Source organism: Clavelina lepadiformis, chromosome 2 (assembly GCF_947623445.1).
Source record: "Clavelina lepadiformis chromosome 2, kaClaLepa1.1, whole genome shotgun sequence".
Lineage (NCBI taxonomy): Eukaryota > Metazoa > Chordata > Ascidiacea > Aplousobranchia > Clavelinidae > Clavelina > Clavelina lepadiformis.
In genome coordinates this window covers 73,372-99,146 of record NC_135241.1, presented here as the reverse complement: position 1 = coordinate 99,146, position 25,775 = coordinate 73,372, and the positions used below count along the sequence as shown (strand labels likewise).

Sequence of the window (25,775 nt, the reverse complement as noted above, 5' to 3'; positions counted from 1 at the left end):
AATGTTCAAACCTATTTCAAAAAGCAATGATAAACAGCAAAAAATTTTTAAAAACTCGTACTTTATGTTGCAAATTTCGAAGTTCTCACGGACCAACTGAAAACGTTTCGCGGACCCCCAGGGGTCCGCGGACCACCGGTTGAGAACCACTGGTCTAATTGTTTATTGCGCTCGATGATATATGAGTCTCATAAGGTCGTTGTCTGCTCTTTCAACCTTAGACTTAATTGTTCACCTTAACGAATTATTGTCTTGTGAAGATGACAACAAAGTTGTATAACTTGGCACTGAACTTCTTCAAATTGAATTCAACAGTAGTTTGCAGAAGAATGACAATTGTATGAACTGATTATATTGATTCTTCTTTGAACGATTAAATTTGAACAGAACATAGGCACATCAACAGCATTCTATTCAACGGTCCATTTTACAGCATTTAGCTTAGTAGACTTTATGCTTATTGGCAACTGCATAATATTACTGGTTACTGGTTTCTGGTTACTAATAATAATACACTCTGAAGCACTTATACTGCAAAAACTGAACGCATGCGAGAAAGGCAAGCACAATTTCTACGCACAACTTTAAAACAATACATAGGAAGTCATTATGACGCTGTGTTACGTTTCGCTGATTCGACACTTAAAGACGACAATTGTAAATCTTACACAATCTGTATATTACTTTATAATATTATCACAGGTCTATTCTCTTCATTCATCTTGTTTGTTTCGATTGAATTATAAGTTTTTCTGTGATTTTGTTAAGGTGTGTTTTTGTTTTGTTTTAGTTAACAGTGATTTTTGTCAATGTAAGCATTTATTGGGTTTGGTGGCTAACCTCCCTTCGTTATAACACCACTGTACACTTAACACAGTGCACGTTTTTAGATTCCGAGCTTTGCCATTTTTTCTTTTTGGTTGATTAATTATCCCTGACTATATTTTCCAGTTGTTTTGCTATAACGAAGTTAGTACCCTTTTTTCGCTCCCCACAGTCGATGGCGAAAAATAAAATAAATAAATGCAAATACACATATCTGTCTACCAAATATACTTTCACATCCTATTACGTGGTAATTTTATTATTTCTGTTACTGTACGTGTGTAAAGTTGCAGAGGATTGCACTGTTTGTCTGTCTTAACTTATGATATTCGGACTTAATTTACCTGCCGAATTAATGATCTGACTCCGTGGTTGCGTGCGGCTAGAATTCTCTAACCTTACGTCTGCTAACCGAAAGCTCTTACGATTAACAGATACAGTTTATCAGAAACAATCCTTTATTGTAGGAACTGTACAGGTTCCGAATATGACACAATCACAAACTTAGCGTTCACCATTTAAAACAAGTCTAACGAATTACATTTAACACGACTAACGTAATACGTTCGTACGATTCTGTATCTCTGTCTGCTCGTCCGCCGCTACTCGCACAGAAGTTTGAGCTTATAACAGCGTGGAGCGGTGTGAACGGAAATATTCGACACAAAATACACGAACATTTCAAAACGTGCGAACGATAAACACAAAGCGTTGGCAATGGGAATTACATTCAGTTAAAACTAGGATGTTATGAAATCACCTGGTAACGTACTAAACGGCCTTTTCACATAAAGTTATTTAGAGCAAGTTTCCAAATATTAAACGACAATAATTGCGGTGTTATCAATACACAATATTTCAATAAATAATTGGCGAATATGTTCCCACGAATGATATATTGGTATTGATAGTGGCTCCCAGGCCACTACAAAGTAAGCCTGAGTGCCTATGGCACACTGTGCAATAGAAATAGTCACACCTACTGTAACTCGAAAGAAGGATTCGTTGCTTTGTTCATTAATCTTATTAATTCTTTATAAATCCTTACTTTCTTTATAGGCCTACAATTAATACTTTGAGCACGCCAGGTTACAAGCATACATTAAGCCAAAGGTCACGCGCCACAAACGATGCAACGGTGCATAAGAATGTGGCGCGTGGTTGTACATGTTGTGCGGTTCAGAACTTCAGGGCTTGCTATTTTTGAATTAAAAACCAGGTTGGCTGCAGAGACTCCGGCTGACTGGTCTCTCAGTTGAGTTCACCTGATGAAGAAAGCTGATCATTGCGAAAGCTTGTGTCTGTGTGTACAGGAAGTGAAAATGAAAGTTTACCCTAGAGTGCCATCTTTTAGCCTAGCCTAGCCTATAGTGCTTTTATATTGGCTGGGCCTATTTTACCGGCTGCTGGTTACCGAATTTGAAAAAAACTACTTCGGGTAACGGCTAGCCGGTTAAGCAATTGGTATTTTGGGTCTAGTGCAGAAGTGCACAACCAAATGACGTTACAATTTGCTTAGCTGGGGTCTAGTATACATAAGTATCCTATTGTTGTGCACTTAAAGATTGTAGACCCGTTATTTTCTTACTTCGTTAAACGGCGGTCGGTGAAGTAGATATAGTAAAAATATGAATACGGTAAACGGTAATTACGCTAGTCAGTGAATTAAAATGTATGCTAATTTTCAACCTAAAACGACGTATTAAGTTTTCCAAAGTGTATTTTAACCCAAAACTTATCCCCTCTGACCCAAACTCTCACCTTTCATGACCAAATTTAATCGAAAATATTAGAAAAAAAAAGAAGTCAAACAATAGCTTGATAGCAAGATTCGAACCAGAGACCTCCAGCATACGAACCCCAACGTTAACGACTACGCCACTGCATTGCTTTTTTTCTTAAACAAGCAGATAAACCCATCAGCGAAAATTTGCCGGTCACGCACTGTGGTCACACCAAGGTCAAACTGAGTTCACACAGGTTACGCAGATTGTGATAGTGCCCGCCGTCATGTCAAAATATGTGTCTTGCAAATATTGTGAGTTAGTACTGATGTAGCTAAAAGGTGGATAGCATTATATACAGCCTGCTGTTGTAAATTTAGAACCTGAGAACATAGATGCAGCAACTTCTACTCAGTGTGTGTGGATCGGATTGTAATGATTTGCACATTTTAAACTTTACAGTGTGGATTGCTCCCAGTCTAAAGCGAGGTACGCACTTAAAATGCTTTAATGCTCAGAAAAACTGCAAGATAGAAATGTTTGCAGTAGACAAAAACAATTATGACGCTAAACGCTGAACGTTTTATAACATTTTGCATGCAAGACTATTCAGAGAATAACAAAGATGTGCGAAAATTCAAAATGTTGTAGTTTCCCCCATGAGGGCATAATGTGCGGCCATTGTTTAAATTTTTGTCACCATGAAAGATTTTATTATGATCGGCTTCTTCCATTGCCCCATCCATGGAGTAGACATGTTCGAAAAAATCACCATGAATTATGTAAACAATAAATACTGTGCTGCAAGGTTAACCGACGTGTCATGTCCTTAATGCAACTGATATGTGGATATTTTGCTTCAAGCAGATTTGTATTGCAAAATAGATTATAATTATAGATTCTCGATTTGCTTGAGAGGTGCGGAATGGATCCTGGGGAGCAGCAAGTGCTTGTGGTGATATTTGATGTAAGTCCGGTGTGGTGGGGCCTTAAGTCGCTGCAAGGTCAAGCTCATATTACTAAGTTTTTCGACTCGTTGATTATTTTTATGAACTCCTATCTCATGCTCCATAGTGATAACAAACTGGCTGTGATTGCAAGTCATTCGACGAAGAGGTGAGAGATCTGTGCAAAAGAGGTCAAGTGTACTTTATAGTGATGACCAAATAAATTGACCGGATTATGTCATAACATGCATTTGATGTTTTTAGCATCTTTCTGTACCCACCACCCCAAGCCGGGAATGAGCAAAATTCATCAGAATATGGAGACTGCCGAGACAAACACTTTGCTGTGGTTGATAACGCGATTATATCCAGCTTCAAAACCTTAATGAGTGATGGTTGTGAAGAGAAGGACATGAGAAGTGATTCTCTCATCGCAGGATCGATGGCAAATGCTCTTTGCTGTATCCTTCTCATTTATTGCTTCTACTTATAGAGTAACTCAGTGTCACTGGTCATCAGACAAGTTTTGTTTCTTTAAACAATCCTCAGATATTCATAGAATCAATCAAGAACTAGAAAGCAGAGAGAGAGCAAGTTCAAGAATTCTTGTGGTAAAAGCCGCAGATGACGCAGCATCACAGTACATGAGCTTTATGAATGTGATATTTGCTGGTAACTGACTGGCTTCATGGAAGTGCCAAGATAAAGTTTTATGGCATATCCTGATCTTTGTATATTAATGTTGATTTTAGCTCAAAAGGAACACGTTGTTGTCGATTCCTGTGTACTTGGTCAGGATTCAGGTTTGCTGCAGCAGGCCTGCGACATGACTGGAGGCCTCTACCTCAAAGTGCCATCACAATATTCCTTCTTGCAGTACCTTTTGGTAAGATTGTCACTTACCTCATGAAATGGATAATTTAAATAAGAAAATCAGCTAAATTGCCACATATCCTGCAGACTGCATTTCTCACGGAACCAGAGTTACGAAAAGACAGTTTAGTTCTCTCACGCACAAAAAGCTTGCACAGCGTGGATTACAGAGCTGCGTGTTTCTGCCATAGATGTTTAGTCGAAGTTGGATTTGTCTGTTCTGTTTGTTTGTCGATATTCTGTCAGTTCAGCCCAATCTGTTCAACTTGTGAGACCGTCTTCCGGCCGTCCAGCCTTGTCTTGAAAAGTCGGAAGAAACGAAAAGTTCCGAGTCGATCATCATCGCCGTGCACCGACGCCAGCATAAAGTGACCTGCTCATGCCAAGCTGTGGGACCTGGGGTCAAATGATGAGTTACAGGCAAAGAAATGCTGCCATGACTCCAAAACATCAGAGTGCATTAAAATCAGTGTTACTATCAATGTCATTTATTTTAAGTTGTTTTGTAGTGTTCTTACCTGCTACTTGCGTGCAATGACGCTTATTGTCTTTCACCTCAACCAGTTTGTGACCCAAACTCTTTAATGGTTCCGTATAAAATTCTCTTCCATGACGTCGAACTTTAGACTGATGCCACGGTGGAGACCCATGCAAGAATATAACATGAACCGCTTGAATAATCTGGATCTATTTGGAGATATTCCGACCACAGTTGGCGTTGTTGTTACTTTGATATTCCGGCCTTTGCTCATAACAAATCTGTGGAACCAAATATACCAACTGACACGCAGCGGATACATTTTTGGAAATAAAATGAAGCTTTCTTGCCCGCCCCATACTGCGTTGTAGGATCTAGAGGTGATGACGTTTATGCCAGCGCGAAAATTACGTAGTTCGTGACGAACGAATCGCTCATCTTTCCGTATCGGCACCTGACCATAATATGTCATCAAATTTTCAGTAAAATGAAATGGCGATAGAGAAGCGAAATTTGTTTTGTAGTTATGGCAACGAGTGTTTCGTCAGTAACCATTAATGGTTCAAAAAGTTGACTTGTTCTTCGGATTGCAATTTCCAAACGATTTGCGTTAGAAACATATTTAATTGCTGGGTTTGTAAGCTATGCAAGTGTTTCAAAATGTCAGTGGTGAAGCGCAGATCGTGAAGGAAAAATATCAGCTATAACCTCTGCCGGCAAATTCTCCACTTGAAACCATTCAGCGAAATTAGGAAATGAGCAAGGCAGCGTCTCGCATAACACAATAAGTTGTTTGACAAATGAAACTCGTATCCACACGAAGAAATTCTTTCACGGGCACAGTTAATAAAGAAACCAAGGAGCACAGCTTCTCGTGCAGCAAATGTTGTGACTACCTCAATGCGTAAATTGTCAGACAAAGAACACTTTCGCAATCGCATTGTTGCTTTTCACGCTCACTTTGCCTATTACAACAAAACTTCTTGCGGGTTTGTTTCATCTATTTCTCTTCCTGTCACGGCAAAATTAAACAGAAACAAATGAACTCGTATCGTCAATTAACCTGCCTGATGGCGTCATCATGAATGAAATATGTTCGACCAATGAGAGGCGAGTCGGCTCCTGAGTGATCGATTGACCAATCAGAGAAGGAGTGAGCTCAACTGAGAGCAGAGTGAGCTCATTCATCGCAGGTCGTGCCGATTCAGCCATTTGCATAGCGGTGTACAGCGACCAGCGTAAGCGCTGTCAGCCTGTCAGCAGTCGAGTTGGTAGAATATAATTTGACGCAGTTTTTAGGCAACTGCACTTTTTTGCGTTCAGTCAGGACTGAAATTATTCAAGCTCAAAGCGCGACACCCAGTGCGCTACGCTTTCTTTTATAATGACTAAGCTATTTCTGCCAATTTTCATGTTACTAGCTTGTTACTGGTATTCTGTTCTCTAACTTCTGTAGGTTATGGATGTCGTTTAACTTATACTGTCAGCTATAGGCATAGGCCAATCTGGCACTGGCGACCCCTACTGCCATAACTGTGGGTAAACTTGATTGGATCTTTCGAGATGCTGAGATATATATGTGTATGAAAACTGCTTGTGTAGCAATTTTGGGTCTAGTACGCAAGTGCACAATCACAGGATATCTTTGTATACCAGACCCCAGCTACTTAAGTTATGACGTCATCTGGTTGTGCACTTATACTAGACCCGCAAATTTTGGGTAGTCTAGCCTAGCTAACAAAACTAGGCCTTTTACAGCGGTCTCGGCCTAGCTGCAGGCGCGTACCGTTGATTTTGTGATGGAAGTGTGACAAATATGAAAAATTAAGGTAAAAACACGGAAATATGTAGCATTTGTAGTAATCTTGGTTTGTGGGTATTTTTTCTTGATCAATTTGGCATATCTGTTGCTAAATTGCCGCGTCCGAGCCTGACAGTGGTGTTTATGGATTAAAGAGGTAAAACACATAGGCTAGTAAGATATCCGTTCCTAGTAGTTTCATATTGAAGTGAGTGAAAATTACGTTTTTTCAAACTTCAGATAAAGAAGTTTTCACTGTATTTTGCCCCAGTGTCCAACTTTGAATAACTTATTATTATTGTGCGTGTTTTTGTGTTTGCCAGCTTTGTTTTGTTGATACTTTTTCCAACCTTTTTATTTTTGTTGGATTTAAGGCCGTGCCAACTGTTATCCATGCCGTATGTTATTTGGTTCCACTATTTCACTGCAAAAAATCATATATAGGTTCAAAGTTATTTTGCACAGTTTCCTGTTAACCTAACTTAAATGTTATAACATAGGAAGCTAAATCTACCTTTTAATCTAAATCTAACTGCAATAAAACCTTAAACAGCTAAAATCAACTCTTTGCATGGCCTTTCTCCTGTATGGAGAGTTTGTATTTTACGCTGGAGATTTCTGGCATGACGAAGGAGCAGATATTGTAAGGTCGCTGGCGTAAATATCAACTTCAGCCTCTCTGGTGTGGCATCACTAACTCTGGTGTGGCATCACTAACTCTGGTGTGGCATCACTAACTCTGGTGTGGCATCACTAACTCTGGTGTGACATCACTAACTCGTATCACAAGATACAACTTTAATACTGGTGTAAAACATAGACCCTAATTTTTTGGCATAAATCTCCTTGTGCTAAAACGCAAGCTTTCCATAGAGGCTAACCACCTATCTTTAACAACAGGCTGTGTGACCTACTTAGAGTGACTCAGTCGTGCTCTATAATTTGTATTATTTGGTTAAATATGTACGATATTTTTTCACGTTTAAGACCCTTTGGCTTTGCTCCTTTTCCTGCTCATTGTTTGCTGGTGGTGGAGTTGTTATTTTATCACGCTAACTTGGTTATCATTTTATTTTCGATCCCCCACAGACAACAACGAAAGTTACGAAACATAACTGAATAATGGACATGATTTGATGTAGGCCTGTGACCAGTGCTAGCAGTTTGCATTGTTTGAGATTGGCAGCTATATCAGGAAAAATGTCATGCTTATAGCTTATTGGCTTAGGGAAGTTAGATTTCTGGGTATAGGCCAGGTTGTTATGTTAAAATGTTTAAGAAAGGTGAACAGAAAAGTGTGAAGACTGGTCTTGAACGTACAACTTATATATACAACTATAATAATGCAATTGCTCGAGTGAGTTCAAAATGGCCTCAATAATTAATTCCACTAGAGCAGGGAGTTCTCAAATCCTTATTATGTTTAACTGAACACAAACTTTGCCTTCAATCTGCTGGTTGCCTTTTTCTAGTATTTTTATTCTGTTTCGGTGTTGATCTGATTCTTTTCACCAAATTACTGTGGACGCTTGGATGGCTTATGGGCTGGTCATATGTAGCACTTATAACGCATAACACAGGTTGCTCAAAGGCAAGATACATGTATGCAGGTTCAATCGCAATGAACCTAAACAGTTGCAGTGAACCTAGTTACGGACGTATGGTTTGTTTGTGATGAAATGCCCGCCTTTTAGCTGTTCTATGTCGGTCGGCGCAAACAATTTAGAACCTTCGATCGCTGCATTCGCGTGCAAAATAACGCGCTCTTCGTTTACAATCGTGTGACGCCATTTCCTTCACACGTCTGCCCGATTAGGTTTTAAGCGGCCTTATTACGTCACAATGCTGACAAATTATTAAAATCTTCATGCACCAGCAAGACTGAACTGAACGACAGGGAATGTATTCAGCTTATACCAAGTTGTTATTAACTTGGACCATTTTATTGGTAACGCCAAACTAGTTCTGAACATTGTTGGGTCGTGGTTCGGCTGACACTCGACTTTGTCTGGTCGCTCCAAACTAGTTTGAACCGCATTAGGACAAATTCTCAAAATAATATAAAGCTGCTAGATTATGCAGGTTAAATTTGTTGATATCTGAACAACAGTAAACATGCCGCCCCCCAGCACAGCATAAGACGGTGGGCCTTCTATCTCGTTGTCTTGGTAATTTTATTACGGAATAATCGCCGCTAAATGTTTCTTGGCGCGTTTATCGGACATTCCATCGCCTACTGAGAAGGAGTTTGGTGTCGCGCGGCAACAAACTAATCAAATCCCACCAAAAGGTTTATTTTCACTGCTGTAGTGTTTGGTCACTGACAACATTTGGAATGCTTTCACTATTATTTGCTAACAACGGTCCCCAAACTTGTCGGCCGCGGAACCCGTCAACACGTAATAATCACCGCGGAATCTCTGTCTTCGTTTAACAACGCATCATAAATTTTGCCAAAGAAACTTCTTCATTTAAAATCGTACTCACTTCAGCTTGGTGATATATTGTCCGCAAAGAGAAATAAAGTTACAAAGAGCCGCTCCACGCAAGCTTGGAGATGATGTGGCGGGTAGAATGGTTGATGGTGGATTGCACCAAGTTTCAATCGAGCTACACCAAAACTAGAGCGCGAATAACCCCCGCATTGTAAAATAAACTGGAATTATGCGATTGAGTCGCTTTTGCTCTCTGCTCGTCTATATCTTCACGCAATCACTGGTTGAGCATTGAGCATGGATAGCTTTTGTAAAACGGAAATTTTTGTTCATTATCAACTTTCCTTCATGCCATCACTCTCTGGTTGTGAAATAAATGCCCAGTATATACTGCTCGGGTATCAACCCATCTGTGGTGTTCTGATTGTATACAGTAAAAACGTAAAATTGTCGCTCGTATTTAGTTTTGAGCTTACGCAGAAATTAATTTGTACGTGACATCTTGATCGTCGGCCATTGCCTTGTTCCAAGTTTGAAATTAGTCGCAAACTCAAGCCGAGCACAAGACATCGATATCCGGGAGCTGGTCATCGGTATTGGACCGGCCCCAACAGCACTCTTGAAGTATGATAAGTTTGTCAATTTGTTGGTGGTGTTACTTGGACCATTTCGAACTTTTACGCGGGGTTGGTGCGATATTCTGTTGCGCTATTTCGAAAACTCGTCTCCCTGGAAGTGTGTTGGATGAAAGCTAACCCAATATGTTCGCCGCCGCCTGTGTTTTCCTCATTGCTCAAACCCCCGTCATGGGCGAGCTGCGTCCTGTTTTAGCTTGCGACTTTTAATTTGCTGCCCGCAGTTCCAGTTTATGTAATATTCTTTGCTCAAATGAATGTGGAACCGATTCTGTGACGTAACTAACGATCACGCCCGTGGCTCGTGCATGCCAAGTGAAGCGTGACGTGTGATTTGTGTTTAGAGGAAGTGAATTTTCATCAAATCTTGCGTCGTTGTCAGATATGCCAACTCTGCCTGCTACTCACAATTATGACCTCACAAAGAGGGGAATACTGTGACTTTGCAGACCAATGATCCCAAGGACGCTTTAGAACCGACATCGTAGCTCAACTATTGAAAATTCTCATTGTTAGAAGCCTTTGTTTTGTATCAATGGCCACCACTCTGCGTCATAAAGACGAGTAGTGGCTTACGTTTTCTGAAATTATTCATTGGGAATTTCTTGAATATTTGGTCGTCTTGGCCGAGTTAATATTGCGTTAGTTTGTTTCAGCATAGCGCTGTATAATGCATGGTATTTAGTTACCGTATTTATGCGGTACCCCGCTTGTTGTATCTCTTATCAAAAGTACGAAACCATGCAGTTTTTATGACGTTTTATTTGCCATTTGTAGTCGCCTTTTCGTGTTTTGAGACAGTTGTTTGTGATGGAACAGGGGAGCTCTGTTACGTTGTACCAGGAATGCTTTCCATGCCTCTTTGTGTTGACTGACCCATTTATTTGAACGAGCAACTAGTGTCGGCCTTTCTGTCTTTTCTTTATGTAAATTTCTTTGAGCGCTGAAACGTGCTGTAAATGGTCTAGCCTAGCTCTACCGGCTGACCGTTACGCCAGCATGCGAATATGAAAGCAAGATTGCATTTATTTCTCGTTATCTTCATGCGACAAACGTTAGCGTTGGTGCCGCTTGTATACACAATCCATATAAAGGGCCTGGTATGGTCACGCGCTAGAGTCAACTTTTACACCGGGTTTGTTCCGCTCTAGTAAGCAGCAGCAGCGTAGTCGCGATGTCGCAATAATTGAGCGCTCGGTAAACAGCAAGCCTGCGCCGCCCTCACTGTACAGATAGATGCCTATACAGGAGAGCGGACCTTGTCAGAGCGGAAAGTAAATTGCGTTGTTCAGTGAAAGTCATCTTTTCATTCTGTGTTTTGTTCAGTGCAACCTTCATGCCAACTTATTGTGTGATAGTTAGAGCTATATATTTTGCTGATAGTTAACAATTTATTTTATTCCCTCTTCCCTATAATTATGTAGTATAAGTATAACATTGTTTACATTTAATCCTTAAATTAATTGCTTTAATTTATTCTGGCTTAGACAAAGAATAAATGTTCTTCTAAGCATGTTAGCTATGACATAATGTTTAGACCTGCTTGTGTGGCACTAATTTTAAGCTCTTGGTGTATGTATGCAGTTGCTCAGTTGCTAAAACAGTTGTCAGTTCCAGGCAGGTGACACAGAATTGCATTCTTGGTTTGGTTCCCAGCGCCTACTTGCTTGGAACGTTGATTCGATTTTTCAAATTTTTCTTAGATGAGCGATGATCGAGGGACAGGATACTTATTTGTAGTTGTAGTTGAACTTTTTGCACATTTTCTTGAATTTGGCATTTTTTCAAACTCTGTTTACTAAGAATCTGTTTAGAATGTGCCTGCTTTGTATGGTACTGGACCTCTGTGTTAGTGAGTTATGGCTCTAGACTCCAGTCTGCATGTGACACGTGGATTAAAATGGTTATTTGTTCTAAAAAAATTCCAATTGTTGTTTGTAGGCAAGACAATGACTAACAATAATCAGCTGACTTTATGTGTTGTGCTGTTGCCTTTGACAAAGGAATCAACTTGCAAGAAAAATATTTCATGACTTTGACCCAAATTTATGGGGTCGTTTGTGATGAGACAGACAGGAAGTCCCCAAGTTATCATTTCTTCGAACATGCCCCGTGGACCTGTCGTGGGGGGGAGATTAATGCAGTCTGCTGGGGGAAATATGCCTCAGTCAGAAATTTTTTACTCACAACTGCGTGAGAGCGCCCCCAATGATAGCAACAACAATAACAACACAGCTACTAATTCGAGAAGACAATCCACTGAAAGAACAGGTGCCATTTTTACCTTTCCGAAATTTTAAATAAACTGGACATAAACCTGTCTATGAAATGTATTGCGCGTTCTGAGCGTGTATGATTGTTTACTGATAGTCTGGGAAAGTCTACAAACATCTTCTTATAAAATGCTGATGCATCTGAAATTTATTCATTGTTTTGTCATTAACAGCAAACGCCACGACTTCTGGGCCTGTGCACACAGTGGTGGAAAATACAAACGTGAGCATGCCAGTTTTAACAGTGCCGGCTAATTCAACTCCGTTTTACTTCTACAGGCCACCTGCACAACCATCTATTCAAGGTAGGCAGCTCGATATAGCTGAGTCGTGGAGTCGCATGTATTGAGCTGTGTCAGGATTAAATATCATTAAGTGACTTCATTTTTTCAGATGCTCAATACTCACTTGCTCTTTCTGCTGGAAGTTTGTCCCAAATCACAAATCCCGGAATATTGATTGGACCTAACATGACATCCAGCGACGCCCTCCACCCTGCATTCAAGGAAGGAGGAGGTAAGTCTCCTTTAAAACTCTGCAACTTTTCCATGTCGAGTTTGATGTGTCCTTTAACAGATCAAGCTTTGATTCCTACTCGTGTTCTGGTCGATACCTCCTCCTCGTCCCTCCATCCTTCCACCCTCATGCCCATATTTCCAAGCAACAAATCGGCAGAAGCGAGGAGGAACACATCTTCGGAGCATAACAACTCATCCAACTCCAGCTCTGGTAAATCTCTGCTGAATTTTGGAAATGAGTAGGTTGTAGTAACAGGCTGACTCCCCAGTCTGCATGTGCCACCCGATGAACTCATGTGGCTATCTCTGAGTTTGCGTTGCCTTGCAGCTCCTGATAATGGCCATTTTCCTTGGTATTTGGGAGATTTTATGTTTTTTTCCATCGTTGGCTTTTTGTTATGTTGCATTGTTAGTTTTCTGTGGATGTGAGCAGCCTCGCTTGATAAAAATCATGAATAGTCCGTTTGAAAGATGACAATTTGAAAGCCACTGCTAGCCCCCCACCTCACCCATAGCAGCATTGTTGCAGCAATCATCTGCGTCAGAACAATTCCAACCTTATTTAAGCTGATGTTTTCATCTCTGTTTAGTTTCGTCGACAACTGTGAGTGTCGTCTGTCCAACAACAGCTACGAACAACCCCCACATTGGGGCACCATCTTTGAGACCCACCTCGTCCATGAGCAGGGGAAATACCCCTGGAGCTGATACAATGCGCGCTCGACGGCGACGACTGGAAACCCCGGTGCAAGCCTCCACCAAATGGGTAAAATAACAGGAACAAAGTCTGTTGTGTTTTCTAATGTTGCCAGCAGTGTGCTAGAGATCATTGCTAGTTGCTGCTCTGCACATTCACAACCAGGGAAACAGGGTTTTGTCCAATAATGGCTTTTTAGGTTTTCTATAACAATTATGTGCTTGGCTCTTTACTGAAGGTTCATTTAAGAAAATGCATCGGTCTTAACGTTCTGGCAAGGAGAGGGGACACGTACAGGCCAGCTGAATTTGTTAAAGTCCGTGTGGATGGGCAGGTTTGTTGCATTTTTCTAACAAAGCCTCACTTCCCAACCAGTCTCATTATACTTTTTTATATTTCAGGTGGGAGTGCTATTTCATGGAGACAAAGAGAAAACTGTGAATTATTTCATGGACCCAGAAAGCACAAGTCATGTGTGTGCCGAGTCTTTGCAGTCTCACTTGTGATATTATGACATAATAAAGGGTTTTTGTTCAGGTCATCGCTGATCTACCACTTGGTCCAGAATCTCTGGTTATCGGTGTTGGACAAAAAGTTTGCGTTCGTCTGCATGTCAACTCGGCGGTGTACAAGACAGCGACCGTCCATGATTATCAGTGAGTTTTTGCAAGTTGCTCCGATTGCACAAAGTCAAACGAAATGAAAACATAGGTGGTACAAGTTTGCATGGTTATGAAACAAATCGGAACTTTTTCACCTCTGGCAGTTGATGTCTTAAACGTTTTGCTTAAAGTGAGGGGCAAGTCCGAAAACAAGTTGACCTTAAATCAAAGAGTGGTTGTTAGTAACCATACTGGTGGAAGGAGTTTTAATAATATGTAGTATTTAAACAGTTATTTCCATAAATAAATGGCAAAAAATGCAAATTCATCGCTTAATTATGATGAGGATCGCAGCCCTTATTACGTCACAATACAAAAAAATACGGATGACTCAAGTATTTGGATCAAGTATGAATACAATGTTTTCTGTGATAGCAAAGCAAAGTGAAATGTTATTGGTATAGCCGTATAGGCAGGGTTACCATTCTGTAATTATTTTCAAGTACAATGTCTTAAAAAATACTAATGTGCTTACTTTTAAGAAACGTTCTTATTTTCACTTGGATCCTTATTTTTGTCTTATTTTTAGAGCAGAGGTTCCTACTTCGGGCATTTCGACACCTTAAGTATACCACTTTGTACCAAAGAGATACCAAAATTAAGAACATGCAGATAGTATCCCGTTTTTTTCTTTTTTTTTTTGGAACCGGTGTTTAAGGTAGAATTCTTTCGTTTCATAGTCGTCCTTGTTTTTGAATCCAGATCGATGGCAACCCTGCAAATAGTTAGAGTACTCAAGTGTGTAATAGAAACATTTTACGTTAAATAACCCTTAACTAGCTTACTGTTGGCGTATTTGTGGTGGTTAATGTAAATGCTAACCTACAGTACCGTAAAGTACAGCTCAGTTTTGGCTGTTTACTCTCGCTTAGTCCGGTAACTGGGGTAAAAACAAAAAAGCTTTGTATTAAAGGAATATTGTTTTTGCATTATGACATCACGATGACTGCCTTATAATAGAAGTTCAAATTTGCGATACAATTTTGGCAACAACTCTCAAACCACTGCAGTTTATTGAAAATCCATTCACCTGTTTACTGACAATTAGTCGTTGACTTAAGGCCGACTTGTTTTTGGACTTTTACCCTTCACTTTGAATTCACTCAAGTTTAGGATAATTTTGATCTTTTCAACTTGTTTGTTGAATTAGGCCAGACAAAAGAATCTACTTGGTTCAACTTGACCTTGATGACATTGACCTTGCCACCGGCCAGATCAGCAGAGAAATCATGGCGGTTCCTCTTGACCGGGTGAGAGCTTTCACCCATCCCTGGCAGCTCCCCAACCTTCCGTCGCCTCCACCTAGGTAGGTTGATGCTCTATCATTTGATCGAGAGCATGCTCAGTTGTATGATGTCGATGTAGAACTGACGGTGACTCTGATTATGAACTTGAACACTCTCGATCGGATGATGAAGTCACAGATACCGCTTCGGAGTCGGACAGTGAGAACAATCAGTCGTCTGCCGCAAACACTCCTGCTCCAGGATCCCATCACCATCCTCATGGAAGCAGATCCCGATCTCGGCCAGACGTGAGATTCTCATTTCCTCCAGGAAAATCTCATCCCTGGAGTCAGGACTGTTCTGTAGCCAAGTAAGATCACCACCCAACATCCTCAGGTTTATTTACTATAACATCTCATTCTGCATTAGCTTGGAGAGCATCATTGAAAGACCTCGGCATTTTTCTGGAGCAAGTGATGCTAGCATCCCGAGCCCATGTCCAGAGGTAAGATGGATCAGTAAGATGACTTGTTGAAGAGAGCGATGATATCGTTTATTTTACAGACGTCACGCATGAGTCGTTCCATCAGTCGAAATTGTCTCTCGATGTCTCCGAGCCGAAGCTCAGTCGCGGGATCACGGCCCAACTCATCGTTGAGTGAGAGAAGTGTCAGTCGAGCATCCTCAAGATGTGAGACCCCGGTGGCAACACTCAAGTACAAGAAAGGGGAAATAGTGACGTTGAGAAACGGAGTCAGGAAGAAGTACAACGGTACGTCTTTCAAAAATGCTTTCTGGCACAGTCCACTTGCTGAACCCCCTCAAGTTCTATGGCTTTGTGGTGCTGCAGTTGATTCTTGTTGCAGGAAAACTTCTTTGAATGCGATGATCGTGAGTGCTTATGTTGTTCAGGTAAACAATGGAGGAAGCTCTGCTCTAAAGGAGACTGCATGAAGGAATCCCAACGCAAAGGTTATTGCTCGCGGCACTTGTCGATGAGAAGCAAGAGCGTGACAACCCCGGAAACCCCAACAATGTCTTCGCCGAGAGTGAATAGGGCGCCCTCTGCTGGTGCAACAGTTGCAGAAGGCTCTGGATTTTCTCCAGGATCACATTTTACTCCGGTACGCAGATCGGATGCTTCAATGGTATCCCCGTTGCTTCCTACCCCTCCTCGAAGGGGAAGTATTCTGGCAACTCGGAAGCGTTCCACCACTGCACTGGACGAACAGGATGCAGCTAAAGTTCTTGTCTCACTGGGTGAGACCTGCTTTGTGCCCACTTTGAGATGCATTTGACGGAGCAATGTTACTACCATGTTGTTCGTGTTTAGGTGGATGCCAAACATCTCCTGGCTTAAGTCCTGGCCGCCACCACCCCCCAACAATTATCAAACCTTCCCCACAGTCTGGTATCGAAGTCCCTCGATCAATTTTTCCTAAGCGGGCATTCTCCCCTGTCATTCGACCGCCATCTAGTGTCCATGAAATGGGTCATTCAAGCTGTGATAATGTCCCACCAGGTGGAGTTAGATACATCCAGCACAAAGCCAAACCTTCTTCGGACGCCATACAGTACAGGTGACGACCGCCGCTTCGTGCGTGCTTTTGTTTGCTTCTCTCTAAAGAACCTACCTGTCTTGTGGCAGATCGACGAGCATTCCGCCAACATTTGCTGCCAACCTCAGCTTCAACCCGTCTACTTCTCACAACGTTCGTGCTCCAATGCCCCGAGCTTTCAAGAATGACATCACAAAGAATGACAACCAGGATTCTGGCGTTGAAAGCATCGGTAATTATTTATAGTTTGTTTCATTATGATGTCATAGCTAATCAGTGACATTTTCTTCAGGTCACACCCCCACCCCCACCACCCCTGGGGTGACGTCTCGGCCCCCGTCGACTTGTGCCAGCCCCGCCCTATCAACAACTAACCCCACCACCCACATCACATCTCCCCCAAAGCTTATTACAAGGCCTCTAGGGTCAATTGTTGGCCCAACTCCAACCATGGGCACTGGTAGCGGGGCGTTCACCAGACGAACCCAAGGTATCTGAACAACTGATGCTATCGCTCAACTTTTAAGCCGGAACTAATCCAAATATATTCCAGGTTTCCAACGTAAAGTTAATTTGGCTGAAGACAAGCCCTCTATGACATCACAACCAGTTATCCAGCAGGCGGGTCGTTTAGAAGAACAACCGATTCTAGTTGATAGTGGCATTGAGAGGAGCGCTTGCAACCAGGCGACCCACGTCGGTGAACCAAGAGAAAAAGTTTCAAACATAGCTGACGATAGAGGTCTCTTGCCCCAGGCTGACAATGCTGCGAGGTTGGACGTCTTGCTTGATGCTGCAGCCAAGATACGTGCGCAAGGTGACCTGTGCATTGAACTTTGTTGTTTTCATTGATTTGATGTTAGGGATCGTTCCGACGAAAATTACCCCATTGTATGGTCGTACAGTGTTTGTTGGAATTATTTTATTTTGCTTTTTTGTGGTCAGATCAACGCCCAATCCCTAATCTTCTGAAGAGGACTTGCCACGCGGAGAAAGTCTCCCCAGCACCTTCAGCCCCCATCGTAGTGAACCCTCGTTTGATTTCGAACCCTACTGCTCTGAATTACATTTCATGTATGTTGCTGGGGTGTGAGTTGGCTCTATCTGGCCCTTTTCTAACCCACACCCTTCCTTTCCAGATCCTGGCACTCTTCCGTTTGCTTTCCCGCAACATTTTCCTTATCAACAAGTTTTTCTTCAACAACCTGCAGCTGGGGATGCAATGAGTCAGGAAAATGCCAGTGTTATGATTTTGCCTCCAAATATGGCGATGTATTCTGGTCAAAATGGATTTCTTTCCCCACAAGCGATAGTCCCTGTGGCCTACACAGGACAGGCCGACCACCCACAAGCGGAAAGCTCCCAGATGAAGGTTACACTTCGACCCTCTACCACCTGCACATTGTAGCTTGAATGATATAAACTAAAAGTATTTCTTGCAGCTTGCATCTTCTGTCGACCCGGTACCCCTCAAAGATGCCCCAACTAGAATAGAAAGCGCCCCAACCCAAGAGAGAGAGCTCCAAACACAGGTAGATGTTTCTTGTCATACCCTATTTTGTGGCCATCATGTCATCGTCAGTTGTTGTTCCAGCCAACATTTGATGAAGTAGTCACCGAGCTAAATGGCCGAACTGTCTTCCAATGGCACCAGCTCCTGCCATTCCTGGGCCAGGTCAGACATGTCGATGCTGCTGAAAATTTTCAAGCTAAAGCAGCAAATGTGGTCACTAGTCATGACAATTCTTTGCAACCAAAAACCCACAGCAATGAAACAGAGAAGTAAAATTTTTGGTTTTTCTTATAAATCAATATGAGTTAAATATTTTGTTAGCGCGAGACATTGCCAAAGTTGGTTTGTAATTACAGTGTGGGCCATAATGGGAGACGAGGAGCAGCAGCTGGCAATCTTTCCACAACTCAGCCTGCAGCATCATTGAGCCACAATGTGGCGGGAAGAGCCGCAACTGATGAAGTGTCAGTAGATTGCTTCCATCCTTCATCTTGCTTGTGATCTTTGCTTTATGTCGGTCTTCTTTTAGGTTCATCCCTCTGGATCCCAGCATCTCCTCTGAGCATCCGATCAGTGTCGATGAGTATCTCATGTCTCCCGGAGCACCCCACTCATCTGTTGCCATGAGTTACGATGATGCTGTCACTCCTGGAAACCAGTTTTCTTCAGAAGACGGAACCCCGCCGTCAAAGAAGCAGAGAGCTGAGGAGCTTAAAAGTCCGAGAAAGGTCAGAGGTTAAGCGTGGAAGTAAATGAATTCACTTTTCTTGAAATATGCTGCCGGGTCCCATCCCCTGTAATGGCAATGATAATTTTTCTCCTGTGTTTTGTTCAATGCTTGTCAAAGTAACCACTTAAGTTGCTTAAGTAGAAGTATTGCCACTCCCGAAAAAATCTACTCCACTGCAAGTATTAGAAGTTTTGGTTCAAACCTACTCAAGTAAAAAAGTAAAAGAGTATCCATCAATGAAAAATATGAGTTTACACAAATTACCACCAGCTTGCCAAAGGCAACACAACTGCAGGGAAATACATAATTTTATGAAGCTAAATGGTTTCAGTCACTTTTGTCCTTTGTCAGAGCATTGTTACATGAAAATCAAGTTGTCGATGGAATATAAATGGTTTGTGCATATGTGATTGTAAATAAAAATTTCTGCAAATGCATCTGTGAATGCATTGATAATCTGGTATGTGCACGTGTGCTATTCCTGCCGTGGCAATCTTCTAATTGATTATATTCAATGAGTCGAATTGTTTGACAGTGTTGTTCATTTCAGCGGCCGACAAAGGAGCACATCCGACGCCCGATGAATGCGTTCATGATCTTCAGCAAGAGACATCGTGCTCTCGTGCATCAGCAGCATCCCAACCAGGATAACAGGACCGTGAGCAAGATCCTCGGGGAGTGGTGGTACGCTCTCCCCCCAATTGAGAAACAAAAGTACCACGACCTCGCATTCCAGGTGCCTAGTTTTTTTAAAAATTTATTTGTGTGGCTTCCGTTTGTTTCTTGCTGTAATAACTTCATTTAACCACTATTATGTGAGCAAAGAGCACGGGGCTACTAATCTTGTTGATCAGTAGTTGTGTACACACGGCACTTATTGAGTCTCCTTCACTGATAAGGCAACATTTTTATACTTCCAAGTCATACACTGCGCAAGGGGGCGTTTTTATCATGTAACTTTGGCATCGACTCTTAAATGTTGCAACCGCATGTTGTCTCACTGTGTTAAGGTGAAAGAAGCCCATTTCAAGGCCCACCCGGACTGGAAGTGGTGCAACAAGGAACGGAAGCGATCGGGCAGTTTGTCTCGTGTGAGAAAGGCTTCGGAGTCTTCTGTTGGTTCGGCCGATTACAGCAAACATTCGCTTAACTCTGCCACTTCCCCAACTGTTGAAAGTAAGTGTTTGCATTCGAAGTTCTCGAACTACTTTCTCAATCTTCTCTCATCTCCAGTGAGCGGCTCAAGTATTTGCAGCATCCCCTTCGATGTTTCTCATCCACCTCCAAAACAAACATCTTTGAGTCTTGCAACTTCACAAAAATCATCTCCTCCTCGTGTGCCAGCCGCATCCTCATCGGTCAGTCGTGTTCTTTTGTGGTGGATGTGAGTGAATTGCACACAACAAACCTATCACACTTGTTTTCACAGGCGAATAACAGAGCCGTGTCTTGTGAATCAAGTTTACAATCTCACCCTAACCCTGTTGTCACCTTCTCCCAACCCCAGCCCCCCCATCATGCCCAAACATGGCAGAGTAGTTTTCTTAGACACAAGCTTCCTGAAGCAGGTCTTCGCTCGAGGACTCCATCGTTAGAATGCCGTGAGCGAGTAAGTTGTCTGTGATGTCATTATAGTGATATGTGTATTCATTGCTGCTCTTACCAGGTTGCAACAGATTCTGACGTGTCTGAAGATGAAATTGTCCCATCCAAACAACGAGGTTTTCACCGACAGAAGTTTTTGCCAAAAGATGCCTACAGACAGGTATTTATCTTCCACTGTAATTTTATTGATTCAGCTGAATTGAGTTGAATTGAGAGACTTGGCCGCCCTGCTTTTATCGCTGTTGTCGGACCGAAAGTTAGAACCAGAACTTCTCGTCAACTCGAGCCTTGAAAACGAGTGTGAGCGTGTTTTATTTTTTTTGTCCTAGCTAATCGATATATAAAATTTTTAGTCAAATGGAAACGCTGATTGTAAACGCCCGAAAGCGATAAAACCTCTCGGAGCAGTGAGTCCTGGTGTCAGTGGAAGCTTGCCGGAGAGGAAAGGATCGAGCCCGTTCCAACCCACAGGTAGAAAATTGCGTTATCGGCCACTCGCCTGCCCTCAATAATCAAATCACTATTTTTTGACAGGAAATGTTTTCAAAACTTTATCTCCTCGCCTTGGGGCTTTGGGAAGGGGAACCACCCCTTCACCCATATCAACTCCTATTGTGACTTCATACCAAGATCCGATGCTGAGCACAATGGGTATTTTCATTGAGAGAAATATTTTAGAGAAATGTTGTTTTATCACCAAAATGTTTCTTGTGGTGGTGCATTCACTGAAATAATTGGTTTGTCGTGGCAGAGGGCGGGGGACTGAGTGGAGAGAAACCAAACCCACCTCCAATGACATCATTGGCAACACCAGCAAGTTGTTCGATGGTGGGTCAGACCGAGGTTGTTGAGATTCTTGCACCAACAACTGCATCAAATGTTGCCTCTTTCTTTTCCGTCGCCATGACAACCACGGTCCCATGTGCCTCAACACAGGTTAGATTTGCATTGTTAACCCGCGCAATGGAGACAGTCGGTTCATTTTGGTTATTTTTCAGACTTTGTTGGTTTCGGCGCTCCCTGCTTCTTCTGCTATGACATCATCATCAGCGGAGAAGCGAGTTGTGATTGAGCCGCAGGTCAACTACGTGCTGCCCCCTTTACCCAGTTTATCAGGTAGTAGGGGTCATGTGAATGGGATCGTGTCATTTTCACACCCATTCATTGTTTAGTGCTTCTTTAGAACTCAGCTCATCAGGTTACCATGGAAACAATCAGAGAAGCTCTCTTGCAATGCAGAGCACCCCGGTTATTCTCAGCCAGTTTGAAAGGTGAGATTAAACATTTTGAAATTGTCGCTTTTGTGTTTAATTTCAACATTTATTCATTGTTCCCTCGTCCATGGTCAGTGTGTTGGGTGGCCCGGCCGGCGCTGGATCGAAGTCGTTTGGGTTGAGACCGACCACAGCAGCCGAGCTTCTTGCTCAGGCTCAAGCCCTGCAGCACATTCCAAATCAACAACACGTCACTAGAATCTTGAGAAATAATCTCATCAGCCAGCCAAGGCCAAGCTCTCCGGATAAAAAAAACCAACCGGCCCCAGGTCTCGGCTCGTCACAGGTTTGGTCTGAAGGGGAAGACCCCATACTACACCGTGTTGGCCAGGTCGCTGGGTCTTTGATGATCCGGGCCAAAACCCGAGTCCTCCCTGACATAGCTGCATCCACTAGTGGCGCTGTTAATGTTGCTCCGACGACAGTGAGACGGTACCAACCATTCTACTCGCTTAAAACTGACTCCCAGCCCCTGCCCCACTTTGTCCTCCCCGAGCGGGTCTTAAGTCCTGTGAAGAGTTCTCTTGCTGCCCCAGATATCTTTCCTGGGTCGCATAAGTTGATGACGTCACCACTGCAGACCAAGACGGTGATCTCGCTCAATAATTTAACACCAGCAGCCACTCTACCGGCATCTAGTGGAGAGTTGTCTCATTCTTACATCATGACTGTGACAGGTTCGTTTTTATTCCTATTTTCGACTCATTAATTATTGTCTTAGCATCACTGTCACCTCACAATGCAGGTAACGCCAATAAAATGACTCCTTCCACCGCCAATGTTGCCATAGCGACTGTAAACCAATCAGGAGCCAGTATCGTGGCAATTCCGTCTTTGGTATCACAGCAACCAGCTGACCAAAAGATAAAGGCGTCGGTTGCCACGATCCCCATCTTGAAGGAATCGTTCAACTTGACCAGGGATGTGGTGGAGCGAGCGAGGTCGCCTTTTATTGAGGATTCTTTGCAGGATGTTGCCATGACGACCATAGATGATGAGGATAATACGACTCCCAAACTCACCATCGACGAAGAGGTAGGAGTGCTCGTGAGTGGCAGGAGAGCGCATGATTTATTGAGGTCGTCTTTGCAGAATTCCCCGACTACAATGACAAGTGCAAGTGCCGAGACGTCGTCTGTGATAAAACTTGACCCGGTTCCGATGAAGTTTCCATCTCGGAGACGACAGAGTCTTCTTCAGTCCACATCGGAGTCGTTGGATGCCAGGTTGGCTGCTGCCTTGAATTGCTCAACTTCATTTCATTGACTCTCTTCATTGACACCAACAGTGAGATAAGTGATGAAAATTCGATGACAGTCGGGACTTTGATGATGGACTGTGACGTTGAGGAACGCGCCAACATGAAGGAGCAAGATCTATCACGTGATAGGTTTGTGACGTCATAGAGTGTTGGCTCTGGAAATGTGTGACACTGTATATTTGTTTCAGAATTTTGGAAATAGTCAATTTCAAAGCCCAGTTCAGCCAACTTCCTCAGTTTAAACCGGAACTGGTCCCCAAACCAGGAACCCCCAAGGAACTCCCGACCACTCCTGATGTTGTTCTACAAAGTTACAGGAAAAGGAGAAAAAATTCAACTGGTAATTTATTTCTGCTCAAGTATTCGTGCATTGTCAGAATTGACAGAAAATCTTGTTCAGACTCGCCGAACACGCCGAGCTCGCCGATGCAGAAACGTCGACAACGTCGCAAGGGAAGCGTCGGACTCCTTGAACTCCCTGGAACTCCTTCCCTGGCTGGGAGTCACCCTAGCTCGGCAGCTCCATCTGGTGCTCACTGCGAAGGCGACATTTTCACATTTGATGGCGGCGATTCAGCCCACCGAGGTATTTCCAACAACACACTCCAGTTGCTCATGAAGCTTGTTTCATCTCATTGACTTGCTGACTGTTTCAGAAGAATCGGACAACTCCGAGCCGCCTGACTCGAAGGGAAGCTCGCTCCGACAGAAGCTGGACAAGCGGAGGTTGCTCGTTATCCAGCTCTTCGAAGAGCACGGGATGTATCCCAACAGTGAGTGTTCGTCATCTGCAGCAGTGGTGAATATTGTTATGAAGCCAGCAACATCTTATTATTTTAGGCCAGACTACAGCCGAGTTTCAAAACAAACATTCCGACGTTTTCACCAGCAAGAATTGCCTTCAGTTGAAAATACGAGAGGTGTGCGTGTATTTAGTGGCCTGGCTCTTAACTGTTGTAGTGGCTTGGCTTTTAACTTTTATGGTGGCTGCGCAGACAGGTAACTTGATTACATTCCAAGGTTCGACAAAAAATGATGCAGGTTCAGGAGGAAGAAAAACAAAAACAACTCGAAGAAAAGAAGAAAGGATCGCCGGACTCCGTCCAATCGTCTCAACTCCTCAAGAAGTTTTAGAAGTCTCATTTGCCCTTGTTGCGTGATGACGTGAAATAATGGTGCCTTTGTCTTCATTAATTCTTGCTCAAAGAATATTTGAACAAGCTGAGAAACTAATTGTGCCTCGAAACCGCTGTAAATGGAGCGGAATATTTTTTATTGAAAGTCAACTGTTTTTATCGATGGAAATTGCTGGGTATATTTTTGAAGGTTAAGAATTTTTCTACGCGTGTGCTGAATCGCGGCTGGCCCGCCTTCGTTAGTACATTTTTACCTTTCAATGTGCGAGGTGTCTGCCCGGCGGTGGCGATCTTTACATCGAGTTTCATTTGAACCAATCACTGCCCAGTGAGGGATCTTGAATGCGACGTAGGACAACGATTGTCATACTGAACATAGTTTCGTCACAATTAAAAAATTTATTGTTTTATGTCACTTACCGTATTTCATGTACAGATTTTATTTTTTACCATTGTTTCAAATTATGCCGCACATTTGTAAATTGCTTCGTTGTTGGTTTTCAATGTTTCTGGCGCCGCTAGGTGTCGTTGAGACAATTTTGTATATTTCGGATTGCTGTCATTCCATGGAGGTCACGTGCCAGTGGCCAGGATGAGTTCGCAGCATGACTGGGGATTGATACAAATTTCCGATTAGTGCCTCTCGCCTGTCCACCTTATGCCAAGCATCAGTCGAAGACGGTTCTGTCTGGTCCATGATTTCCAATTATCTGCTTCTAATAGCCGACGTGTGTTGGCCGCCACCCAGCATTTTTTCTATAGTTCCAATTTCTTTTGCTCTGCACTTACGTTACTAAGCAACGGCAAACTGACGTCATGCTTTCAACAAATCTGTGTTGTCATTTTCGGTTTTGCTTTTCGGTAAAATGTTTGTTCATTTTGCCGTTGAAAAATGTTTCTTGTGACGAGAATGAAGTCAGTAGAGACGGTTTATTTCTTGATGCATAAACAAACTAGTCGATGGACTGAACACTTGTCACTTGATCAAAACGATTAAATGCAAATAAAACCTAAACAATAGTTTCATATCAAATCAAAATTGCCAGATGCGCCCGGTCATAAAGTTCTAACCCTGAAGTATTAGAAACCGGTATTGTGTTTTTTATTTTAGAGCGTAGGGAACTATCTTTCCGGCCGTAAGTTCAAACTTCATCACGCAAATCCTCAGCTCAGACGATTGGAAAGGTTCGTGTACGATTTCGGTCGATATGGCCTTGAAATGCGCTAAGACACTGTTCCACGATGAATAACTTATCCAGACGATATTTCCTACTAAAACCAAACATCAATTTTATTGGCGCTTTCACTCTAATCCTCTTTCAAAAGGAGTCATATTGCTAGATGCGGCCGGTCATTAAGTTCTAACCCTGAAAGTTTAGGGCTCTGTAACTTCTTTATTTTATGGCGTAGGCCGTAGGGGAACGTCCTTCTGGCCAATGGGCAAGCATTATGGTAAGAATGAGTGTAGGTAACTTCAAGGTGTAAATATTCTATTTCAAATTTTTACCACTCTGGATGTCGAAATCTGATCGCCGAATATCGAGATCATGGAGGTTTCCGAACACGAAGTGTTTTTGAAACATAAAGTGTGGTATCGCAAATT

General features: G+C 42.6%; 2 protein-coding genes across 3 annotated transcripts; both read left to right on the top strand.

Moving 5' to 3' along the window:
- Positions 1–3,416: 3,416 nt before the first annotated feature.
- LOC143447493 (general transcription factor IIH subunit 3-like) lies at positions 3,417–5,198 on the top strand. The gene is made up of 5 exons (XM_076947628.1): positions 3,417–3,665; positions 3,761–3,957; positions 4,046–4,168; positions 4,249–4,382; positions 4,457–5,198. Exons 1-5 carry the CDS (start codon positions 3,475–3,477, stop codon positions 4,739–4,741), a joined length of 930 nt encoding a protein of 309 aa, XP_076803743.1. The 5' UTR covers positions 3,417–3,474; the 3' UTR covers positions 4,742–5,198.
- Positions 5,199–11,638: 6,440 nt separating this feature from the next.
- Positions 11,639–25,192, top strand: LOC143447492 (protein capicua homolog). 2 transcript variants are annotated; one of them, XM_076947627.1, is made up of 42 exons: positions 11,639–11,989; positions 12,165–12,296; positions 12,385–12,507; positions 12,568–12,720; positions 13,100–13,275; positions 13,445–13,540; positions 13,608–13,679; positions 13,744–13,862; positions 15,019–15,174; positions 15,234–15,464; positions 15,524–15,599; positions 15,659–15,866; positions 16,007–16,354; positions 16,428–16,674; positions 16,743–16,885; positions 16,946–17,143; positions 17,207–17,470; positions 17,599–17,727; positions 17,793–18,025; positions 18,096–18,185; positions 18,248–18,435; positions 18,523–18,630; positions 18,696–18,894; positions 19,447–19,632; positions 19,907–20,072; positions 20,130–20,254; positions 20,326–20,505; positions 20,563–20,661; positions 20,855–20,972; positions 21,036–21,152; positions 21,253–21,437; positions 21,500–21,617; positions 21,685–21,772; positions 21,851–22,452; positions 22,521–22,810; positions 22,868–23,001; positions 23,064–23,165; positions 23,225–23,376; positions 23,437–23,622; positions 23,696–23,809; positions 23,877–23,956; positions 24,057–25,192. In XM_076947627.1, the coding sequence occupies exons 1-42, from the start codon at positions 11,767–11,769 to the stop codon at positions 24,168–24,170; spliced, it is 7,068 nt and encodes a 2,355-aa protein (XP_076803742.1). In that variant the 5' UTR covers positions 11,639–11,766; the 3' UTR covers positions 24,171–25,192. The 2 variants fall into 2 exon arrangements, with proteins under 2 accessions (XP_076803742.1, XP_076803741.1); XM_076947626.1 differs by having other exon boundaries at positions 23,693–23,809.
- Positions 25,193–25,775: the final 583 nt, after the last annotated feature.

What these genes read in the sequence shown, in the direction of transcription:
- LOC143447493 (XM_076947628.1), top strand. Translation starts at nt 3,475, where the DNA reads ATGGATCCTGGGGAGCAGCAAGTGCTTGTGGTGATATTTGATGTAAGT. An exon ending in GATGGCAAATGCTCTTTGCT is followed by an intron (nt 3,958 to 4,045) that starts GTATCCTTCTCA and finishes AACAATCCTCAG; the next exon opens with ATATTCATAGAATCAATCAA. An exon ending in CCTTCTTGCAGTACCTTTTG is followed by an intron (nt 4,383 to 4,456) that starts GTAAGATTGTCA and finishes CATATCCTGCAG; the next exon opens with ACTGCATTTCTCACGGAACC.
- LOC143447492 (XM_076947626.1), top strand. Translation starts at nt 11,767, where the DNA reads ATGGGGTCGTTTGTGATGAGACAGACAGGAAGTCCCCAAGTTATCATT. An exon ending in TAAAGTTCTTGTCTCACTGG is followed by an intron (nt 16,355 to 16,427) that starts GTGAGACCTGCT and finishes GTTCGTGTTTAG; the next exon opens with GTGGATGCCAAACATCTCCT. An exon ending in AACTCACCATCGACGAAGAG is followed by an intron (nt 22,811 to 22,867) that starts GTAGGAGTGCTC and finishes TCGTCTTTGCAG; the next exon opens with AATTCCCCGACTACAATGAC.